This window comes from Belonocnema kinseyi, chromosome 6 (assembly GCF_010883055.1).
Source record: "Belonocnema kinseyi isolate 2016_QV_RU_SX_M_011 chromosome 6, B_treatae_v1, whole genome shotgun sequence".
Lineage (NCBI taxonomy): Eukaryota > Metazoa > Arthropoda > Insecta > Hymenoptera > Cynipidae > Belonocnema > Belonocnema kinseyi.
In genome coordinates, this window is record NC_046662.1 from 20935619 (window position 1) to 20946392 (window position 10774).

At 23.4% G+C, this 10774-nt stretch overlaps 1 protein-coding gene across 1 annotated transcript in view; it reads left to right on the forward strand.

Moving 5' to 3' along the window:
- The window catches only part of LOC117175035 (exocyst complex component 1), a 30347-nt gene that overhangs the window by 17850 nt on the left and 1723 nt on the right, over positions 1-10774 (forward strand). Inside the window, exons 8-11 of the mRNA XM_033364547.1 lie at positions 2614-2804; positions 2904-3271; positions 7075-7220; positions 7308-7502. Of these exons, the coding sequence (XP_033220438.1) occupies positions 2614-2804; positions 2904-3271; positions 7075-7220; positions 7308-7502 (900 nt within the window). The remainder of the gene's footprint in view (positions 1-2613; positions 2805-2903; positions 3272-7074; positions 7221-7307; positions 7503-10774) is intronic.

Sequence of the window (10774 nt, forward strand, 5' to 3'; positions counted from 1 at the left end):
TTTGATTTACAAAAAAAGTTCTATGGTTCAAAAAAAAATTTTGTTCAATAGAAAAAAGAGGTTGGTAATGTAGGAATTTCACTGTGTCGCATGCCCTTAATTATTTTAATAATTTTCTTCAATTTATAAAACTGAATTCTACTTTATCTACAGTCGCAGATTTTCCAGATTATCTTATTTTACTCTAATTAAATCAGAATTTATTGCTGAATTTTTACTAACTGAATTGATGATATTTCAAATATACAGAAACAATCATTTTAAAAAATCGATTTATCACGATTTATTCGCTTAATCTTCATTTACCAGACTTGGAACAAGGAATTTTAGAAAAGAGTTATCGTCTTTGTTTTAGGACGGGGGGTTTCGATAAAGAAATATAATTTCACTTGGAACAGGGAATTTTTGAATTCATACTTATAATGGAAAATTCATATCTAGTTGAAAATATAACTGATTTGTTGAAAATCGATTTTTTAAATTAAAAATCGAACTATTCCAGTGGAAAATTAAATTATTGTGCTAAACATCCTTTTTTTTTAAGTTCATAATTAGATTTGTAACAGAAAAATTAATTAGTCTGCTTTTGTTTGAAAATGTATCTTTTTCGGATGAAACTGCAACTATTTGGTTGAAAATTAATATTTTTATTTAGATATTAAACTAGTTGTTTAACAATTTATCTACGTTGTGAAAAATTCGCCACTTTTGTAGAAAATTAATATTTATGTTTGAAAATTCATCAGTTTGGTTGAAAATTAATTCCTCTAACTAAAAATTTAATTATTCCATTTTTTGTTCAAAATTGATCTATTCTAGTTCAAAGTTCAACAATTTGGATGAAAGTCTTTCTTTTTAAATTAAAAATGCACTTTTTTTTTGTTGAAAAAATAGATTTTTTTTAGTAGAAAATGATCTTTTTCTCTAAAGGTTAATTTTCTTGTTTCAAAATTCTTCTTTTCGAATAAAAATGTAATTATTCCAGTTAAAAATTGATTATTTTAGTAGAAAATAAAATCTAAAATTTTAATTGTTCAATTTTCCGTTTAAAAATTATCATTTTTAGTCGAAAATTCATATTTTTTTGGTAAAAATTAATCTTTTTGGTAAAAAATTCAATTATTATAGTTAAAGAGTCATCATTTCCGTTATAAACTCATCTTTCTGGTTTAAAATTTAACTATTCTAGTTAAATATTTACATTTTTATTTTAAAATGCATCACTTTGCTTGAAAATATAACTTTTTTTAAGTTATTTTTTTGTGGGGAATTTGATTTTTTTAACTGAAAGTTTAACTCATTACAATTGAATGTTCCATAGTTTTAGTTGAACATTCATCTCTTTAGTTCAGAATTAATTTTTTTAACTTAAAATTTAATGATTTAAATCTTGGTAGAAAATTGATATTTTTTTAGTAAAAATGCATTTTTTGTTTGAAAATTCAACTATTTAAGTTAAAAATTCATTTTTTTAGTTGAAAACACTTATGTTTGGTTCAAAACAAATTTTTTAAACTATATTGAAAAGTGTCTATGTTCGATTTAAAAAAAATGTATTTTTATCATATAGATTTTGAAAGTTAATTCTTTTCGGTTAAAAAGTCTACTATGTATTATATTTTTGGTTGAGAATTCATCTTTTTTGGTTAAATGTTGTTGAAAATTTATATTTTTGGTTTGAAAATTCGACTATTTTGTAAAAAATCGGTTATTGTAACTTGAAAATTCAACAATTTAGTTGAAATGTTTTTCCTTCCTTGACTGAAAAATCTTTTTTGATTGAAAAATCAACTATTCAATTGTCTCGTAAAAAATTAATATTTTTGATTTGAAGATTTATTTTTTGGTTGGAAATACATAATTTTAGTAGAAAGTTCATCTTTGTGGTTGAAAGTGTAACTATTTTGTATAAAATGAGCTTTTGTTGTTGAAAATTCAACTATATTTAGTTTAAAATTAACGTTTCTGTTGACAATTAATATTTTAGGGATCAAAATTCAAGTGTTTTTTTTAGAATTTTTTTCTAATACATTTCGAAAATCAATTATTTTGTTGAAAAGTCGTATTTTTTATGACTTTTTTTATTTTAAATAAAAATCTTTTTGGGTTGAAGTATTAAATATTACATTTTTCGTGGAGAATTTATTTTGTTTGGTTGAAAATTCTACTATTTGGTTAAAAATTGAACTTTGTTAAAACAAATTTAATTTTTGTTTAAAAATTCATCTTTCTGGGTATAGAAAATGAATATTCTTGTTTAACAATTCACCTTTATGGTTGAGAATTCAACTTGAAGCGTTTGCAATTGAATTTAATATAGTATTAACATTAATTTTATTTACAAAAATGTATTCCCCTATTTTTTGAATCGTTACCGTTTTCTTCGCTGTCGATGATGTCCTTGAAATCTATAAAATTAGCAAATAAATCGTTTAGGAAGTATTTGAAATTGATATCATCTAGTTTCTTGAATTTCTGTTTATAATTCTTCAAAAGTTAATGTAAACCTTGTTAAATAGGGGGAAATTTAGTCGAAATTCTCGATTTTCTATCATTTTTTTACTCTACTTGGCAATTATTTTTGAAGACTGAACCTGAGGGTAATGCTTCCAGGTTTCGGAAGTCGATGATAGTGATAGTGTAAACAACGGTGCTGTAAGTCCAGGATCTGTAAGTTCATCAACGAGTAAAAAGTTAGAGCGGCAAGTGAACGAAGAAGTAAGAGCCACGATGGCTGTTATTTTTCCTTCCCTCGAGACTGAATTAAGCAATTTTATCTCATTCCTGGACAAGATAGATAGTTTGTAAGTATATTTATTTGACAAAAAATTCGGAAAAAATGTTTTTTCGACAAATTTCCGTGTTAAAAAATTTTTTTTTGAATAAATTCTCGACTTTTTTAGCTGGTGCATGTACGTCTTGGTCCGACTTTCTCAGCACGTGATGTCAGCACAAGACACGGGATCATTTCTCTCAATGACTTTTGCATCCGCCCTCGTTCAAGTAAAACGAGCTTTCGATAAATTCATGCAAGTGCAACAGCAATCAATTCTTCGTGACACTAAAGTAAACAGAAAAAACAAATGCGGAATTTTGCCCTACGTGGAAAATTTTGATCCTTTTGCTAGAATCACGGAAAATATTTTTCGCAATTCGGACAGGAAAGTCGATTTGGAAAAGTGGTATACGAAATTAATTGGCACGATGTTTGAAGCAATTATAGTTCACAGTGTCCAACACCATAAAACTCCACAAGAAGTGATCAAAATGGGTGTGTTAAATCTTCATTTAGTCATCTTTCTTTTTCTTTGTTAACAGGGCAACTACTCTACTTGGAAAACCCGGAAAATCTGGAATTTTTTTTAAAAACGTGTTTAACTTTTTTTAGATTACAATATAAATTTAAATAACAATGATCATTGATTTAAAAAAGTAGCTTTATACTACTATATTTAACTTTTTTTTTGTTGAAAATTCCTGTTTTTTTGTTGTTGTTTGAATTTGATTTTTTAACTGAAAGTGTAACTATTCGAATTGAATACCCACCATTTTAGTTGAAAATTCGTCTCTTTCGTTAAACATTCATTTTTATTTAACTAAAAATTTAACTATTCAGTTTTTCGATGAAAAATGATATTTTTTAGATGAAAATTCAACTTTCTCAACTTTTAATTGAAACTTCATCACTGTTTGAAAATGTAACTATTTTTTGAAGATTTTTTTAAATGAATTTTTTTAACTACAAATTTAATTATTCATTTTTTAGTTGAAAAATTCTCTTCTGATTGAAAATTCGTATTTTTTGGTATGAATTAATCTTCTTGGTTCAAAATGAATCTTTTTAGATAAAAATTCAACTATTCTAGTTAAAGATTCATTATTTTAGTGGAAAATTCATCTTTTTCATTTAAAATTCAACTATTTCAGTCGAAGATTCATCATTCTAATTTAAAATTCACCACTGTTTGAAAATGTAACTACATATTATATGAAAATTCGTTTTTTTGGGGGGTTTAAATTAATTTTTTTAACTGAAAATGTAATTATCCCCGTAGAATATTCTTTCGTTTGAGATGAAAATTCATTTTTTTGTGAACATTAATTTTGGTAACTAAAAATTTATTCATTCAATTTTTCGTTAAAAACTCATGTTTTTAATTAAAATTCGTGCTTTTTTGGTAGGAATTAATCTTCACGGTTCAAAATTCATGCTTTTGTTTGAAAACTCAATTATTCCAGTTAAAGATTAATTATTTTAGTTGAAAATTCATCTCTTTGGATGGACATGAATTGTTTTATCTAAAAAAGTATGTATTCAATTTTTCGTTGAAAAATCATCTTTTTTATTTAAAATGAATGTTTTTTTCTGTAGAAATTAATCTTCAAGGTTCAAAATGCATGCTTTTGGTTGGAAATTTAATTATTTGAGTTAAAGTTTAATCATTTTAGTTGAAAATTCATCTCTTTAGGTTAAAATTGAACTATTCCAGTTAAAGATTCTTAATTTTAAATTAAAACACATCACAGTTTGAAAATTTAACTATTTTTTGAAGATTTTTTAAAACTTATTTTTTAAACTGAAAATTTAACAACCCTTGTTTAATATTCCATCATTAAAGTTGAAAATTCATCTCTTTGGATGAATATTAATTATATAACTAAAAATTTAATTATTAATTTGTTCATAGAAAAATGGTGTCTTTTGATTGAAAATTCGTGTTTTTTTGGTAGAAATTAATTTTCTTGGTTCAAACTTAATCATTTTATTTAAAAAATTTTTTTAAATAGCTTTATATTACTGTATTCAACTGTTTTGTTAAAAATTCGCTTTTTTTAAAATAAATTTTATTAACAAAAAATTTAACTATTCAATTTTGTTTTGAAAATGTTTTCTTTCAAATTAAAATTTTATTACGTGGCTTTTACTGGAGATGAATTTTTTTAGCTGAAAATCTAAATATTCCATTTGAATATTCTATCATCATTTTAGTTAAAAATTCATCTGGTTGGCAGAACACTCATTTTTTAACTTGTAAATTTAACAATTCAATTTTTGGTTGAAATTAATTTTTCGTGTTTGAAATTGCTTTTTAAAAATTAATCTCTTTGGCTGAAAATCTAACAATTTTGTTAATAATTAATTGACTGAAAATGTTACTATTCCATTTTTGGTTAAAAGTTTGTCTGTTTTAGATGAAAATTCATGTATTTAATTTTAAAAAATTCTTTTGTAGAAAATTAATCTCCTTAAATAAAAATTCACCTTTTTGATTAATATGTCATTTTTTTGTTGAAATTTTAACTATTTTGTTCAAAATTAATTTTCTTTTGTTAAAAAATGATTTTTTTGTGGAAAATTAATCGTGTTTAAAAATTCATCTTTTTGGTTGAAAATTCAAATATTCCTGTTACTTATTCATCATTTTAATTCAGATTTCATTTTTTTTCAAATATTGGTCTTTTTAAATTCAAAGTTCCAATATCTAGTTGGAAATTTGTCTTTTTTCATCTTTTTAGTTGAAAATTTGTTTGAACATTAATTTTTGCTACTGAAAATTTATTCATTCAATTTTTCATCAAAAACTCATCTGTTTTGATTGAAAATTCGTGTTATTTGTAGAAATTAATCTTCTCGGTTCAAAATTCGTGTTTTTTCGTAAATTCAATTATTCCAGTTGAAGATTAATTATTTTAGTTTGAAATTCATGTCTTTGGATAAACATGAATTGTTTTATCTAAAAATGTATTCATTAAATTTTTCGTTGAAAACTCATATGTTTTCATTTAAAATGCGTGTTTTTTTTTGGTAAAATTTAATTTGGTAAAAATGCGTTTCATTTTTGTTAAAATTTAATTAACTGAAAATTTTACGATTCCATTTTTGGTTAAATGTTTGTCTGTTTTATATGAAAATTCATGTATTTTATTACATTTTTTTTGTAGAAAATTAATCTTCTTAAATAAAAATTCACCTTTTTGATTAACATCACATTTCTTTTGTGGAAAATTTAATTATTTTCTTGAATTTTTTTTTTCTTTTATTAAAAAATTCTTTTTACCTAAAAATTGAAGTATTTCATATTTGATTAAAAATTCATGTATTTTTTTAGAAAATTATTTTTTCGTGGAAAATTAATCTCGTTTGAAAATTCATCTTTTTTGTTGGACATTCAAATATTCCAGTTATTTATTCCTCATTTGAATTGAAATTTCAGCTTTTTTCAAATATTGTTTGAAAATAGGTATTTTTTAATTCAAAATTCCAATATCTAGTTGGGAAAATTTCTTTTTAGTTGAAAATTCAACTATCTACATGAAATTTCCTGTATTTTGTTTAAAAAAAAATTCCGTAGAAAATTAATCTTTTTTTTTTTTTAATTCATGTATTCAAGTTATTTATTCATCATTTTAGTTAAAAATTCATCTTTTTATTCTTAAATAAAACTACTTGATTAAACGTTAAACTCTTTTGTTAAAAATTAATCTTTTTGGTTTAAAATTAATCAATTTCCTTAAAAGGTTTTCTGTTGTTGAAAGATTAATTTTTTCAACTGAAAATCTAACCACTTAATTTTTATTTGAAAAAACAATCTTTTTTAGCTCAAAATTCAAGTATTTGATTGAAAACTGATATTTTTAGTTGAAAATTCAACGGTTTGGTTAAAATTGCATCTACCTTGTTGAAAATGCAATATTTTTACTTGAAAAGTTAGGAATTGGAAGACAAATTAAAGAAAGATTAATGATCTTTTTAGTACTATTTAATTATTTAAATAATCTATTATTTTACTAATATATGTAAGAATATATTTAATACAATTGTTTAAAGCTTTCTCAATTAAATATAATAATTGAATTCCTAGAAACTGGAAAAAAACATATATAATAAACTCGCAAAACTGTATGCATATTCCGAGTAGATTTTTAGAAAATGCGAAATATTTTAATGGTTCCGTACCATGACAAATTATATCCATAAAAAACATGGAATTATCAGGGAATTTTTTCCAGTACTTGAATGGGCACCCTGTTTAATTTAATATTTTAATCTTTAATTTTTATATTCCTTTGCAGAAAATTTTCATCACATGTACGATCTTCTCTCTCAGTTAAAAATTTCCGTTCTGGATCACGAGCGCAAAGAGGCGAAGCAGAAATATCAGGATGCACTTAGAGCTTACGTGGTTCAATATTTCGGAAGACCTCTTGAAAAACTTAATGTAATTAATAACTTATTGTTTAAGATTTAAGGGAATATTCTTCTACGATTCGTAAAGTAAATTAAAAAAAAAAAAAAACTTTTTCAGTTCTTCTTTGAAGGAGTTCAAGCTAAGGTAAGCACGGGTGTGAAAGAATCTGAAATAAGTTACCAGATGGCCTTCAGCAAACAGGAACTAAAAAAAGTTTTAAAAGAATATCCGGCAAGAGAAGTGAAAAAAGGACTCGAGCATCTCTATAGAAAAGTGGAAAAGCACCTATGTGAGGAGGAAAACTTACTTCAGGTAAATTGATAACCAATTTTATACTAGCAGTCAAATTTTTAATATAAATGTTTCAGGGTGGCCTCTGAAAATAAAAACAAATTTCTGATCATTTTCCAAATCATAAAAATTAAAACTTTCATACCTGACTAATATTCAATTTAAATATTGAATACTTAATTTTAAATTGAATTTATTTTATATCAAATAGTTTTTAATTCTTCAAACAATTTTATGAGACTTTTTTCGAACTTAGGTTTTTTTTTATTTGAAAAAATCTTATGTTCTCTTCTCCTTAAATATCTTCGGGTTAAAAAAAGGAACATATCATTATTTATTCGTAAAAAATACAGACCTTAGATTATCCACACTATTGACACTTTTTTGAGTGACGACACTACTTTGCTAATATTTCGAGAAAAAAAATGTAACTAAAACATTATTTTGTGACAATTATCTGTTAAGGCCACTATTTTGTTTATCTTTATTTAAAAAATATTTGTTAAATTCTTCGCTAATTTACTGCAAATTGTCTCGATGGCGGATTAGAGGCAAAAAAAAGCTTTTAACAAAAAAGCTGAATTTCCAACCAAATATTTAAATTTTCAACCGAAACGATGAATTCCCAACAAATTATATAAATTTACCACTAAACAGTTAAATTTTCTATCGAATAGTTGAATATTTTCAAGACAGACAAATTAGCTAGAAAACAGTTTAATTTTCATATTGAAAATACTAATTTTGATAAAAAAAATGTGAGTTGATATTTAAGAAAAAAAAAATTAATTTTAAATAAAAAACAGTTCAACCAAACATCACATATTTATTTTTTTAGTGAAAAAAGTAATTTTGAATTTAAAAAAATATTTTTCTGCTAGGCTGCTGAATTTTCAAGCCAAATGGATGAATTGTCTACAAAACATTTGCATTCACAACCCGGAAATATTAATTTTCCACAAAAAATGTAATAGTTATTTTTTAAACCAAAAAAAAGATGTTAATTAAAAAAACACAGTTGAATATAACCAAAAGACGAATTTTCAACGAAAATACATAAATTTTTAACCAATTAGTTAAATTTTCAACAAAAAAAAAAAAAAAAACAACGAATTTTCAATTAAATATTTTAAACAATACATGTAATGTTAGGCCAAATGTTTTTGGATTTATTTTTAGTTTATATTTATTTTGGTTCTAATTTTTTTTAAATAATCAGATTGTATTTTAAAACTAAAAAAGATCAATTTTTAACAAGAGATGGTGTGGTTAAATTTTTATTGAGAATTAATTTTCAATAAAAGGAAAATGAATATTCTACAAAATAGTTGAATTTATAATTGCAGTTTATAATTCAGTTCAATGCAGTTCAAAATTGCATTATTTTGTTGAAAATTCCACTATTTTGTTAAAATTTCATCATTCTTCGGTAAAAAATCAACTGTATTGTTGAAAATTCGTCCTTTTCGCTTGAAAATCTAAACATTTAATTGAAATTTTTTAAAATTGAAACTTCAATTATTTTGTTGAAAATTTATTTTTGGATTGAAAAATGTGTCTCTTTTTTTAAGAGATTTAATCTCTTTTGGATAAAATTCATCAGCCTGGTTGAAACTTATTCTGCTTCGGTTAAAAATTAAATTTTTTCTTGAAAATTCAACTCTTTTATAGAAAATTCGTACCTTTGTCTCGAAAATGAAACATTTTGGTAAAAAAAATGGTTAAAAATTGATGTATTTTGTTGAAAATTCGTCTTTTTTGATAGAAAATAAATTTTTTGGTTAAAAAAAAAACTGTTTGATTCAAAATTAATCTATATCTTAGATAATGATTAAAGTATTTTGTATAAAATTCGTTTTTTTGTGAGCATTTTTTTTCAAGTTCATTTCTTTAGTTGAAGATTCATAATTTGTGTTGAAAATTCTTTTTTGTAATTAATTTTTTAAATTGAAAATTCAACTATGTTTTGAAAATACAACTGAACAGTTTTATAGAAAATTTCACCATTTGGTATAAGATTGAAATATTCAGTTCTGCAATTTATATAGTTGAGTTTTATACCAAATGTTGGAATTTTCTATAAAACTGTTGAATATTCAACTCAAGAATATCAATTTTTGAACACAAAAGTTAATTTACAACCAATCAGTTGACTTTTCAAAAAATAGTTAAACTTTCAGTTTAAATAATTAATTAAAAAACGAATTTTCAACTCCAAATATGAATCATCAACTAAAGAAATGAACTTGGGAAAAAGTTATCTCTAAAAAAAGCGAATTTTGAAAAAAAAACTTGAATCCTCATCTAAGATATAGATTAATTTTGAATCAAAAAGTTGCTTTTTAACCAAAAAATTTATTTTTTGCAAAAAAGATCAATTTTCTACAAAATACATCAATTTTTAACCAAATACTTAATTCCATTTTTACCAAAATGTTTCATTTACGAGACGAGGGTACGAATTTTCTATAAAAGAGTTGAAATTTCAATAAAAAAATGTGAATTTTCAAGAAAGAATTTAATTTTCAACCCAAACAGAATAAGTTTTAACAAGACAGATGCATTTTAGCTAAAAGAGGTTAAATATCTTTAAAAAGAGACACATTTTCCAACAAAATAATCAAAGTTTCAATTTAAAAAAATTTGTAGTCAAGATAGAAAAAAATGTCAGTTAAATCTTTGAATTTTGAAGTTAAAAGGACGAATTTTTAACAATGCAGTTGAATCTTTACCCAAGAATTATGAAGTTTTAACAAAATACATAATTTTTTAACCAAATAGCTCATTTTTTTGCCAAAATATTTCATTTTCGAGACGATGGTACGAATTTTCTATAAAAGAGTTAAATTTTTAATGAAAAATGTGAATTTTCAAGAAAAAATTTAATTTTTAAACGAAATAGAATAAGTTTAAACCAGACAGATGAATTTTAGCCAAAAGAGATTAAATATCTTAAAAAAGAGATACATTTTCCAACCCGAAAATAATTGAAGTTTCAATTTAAAAAAATTTGTAGTCAAGAAAGAAAATAATATCAATTAAATCTTTTAATTTTTAAGCCAAAAGGACGAATTTTCAATAATACAGTTGAATTTTTACCCAATAATTATAAAGTTTTAACCAAATATTTGAATTTTCAACAAAACACATCAGTTTTTAACCAAATAGTTCATTTTTTACCAAAATTTTTTGTTTTCGAGACAAAGGTACGAATTTTTATAAGAGTTGAATTTTCAAGAAAAAATTTAATTTTCAACCAAAATAGAATAAGTTTAAACCAGACAGATGTATTT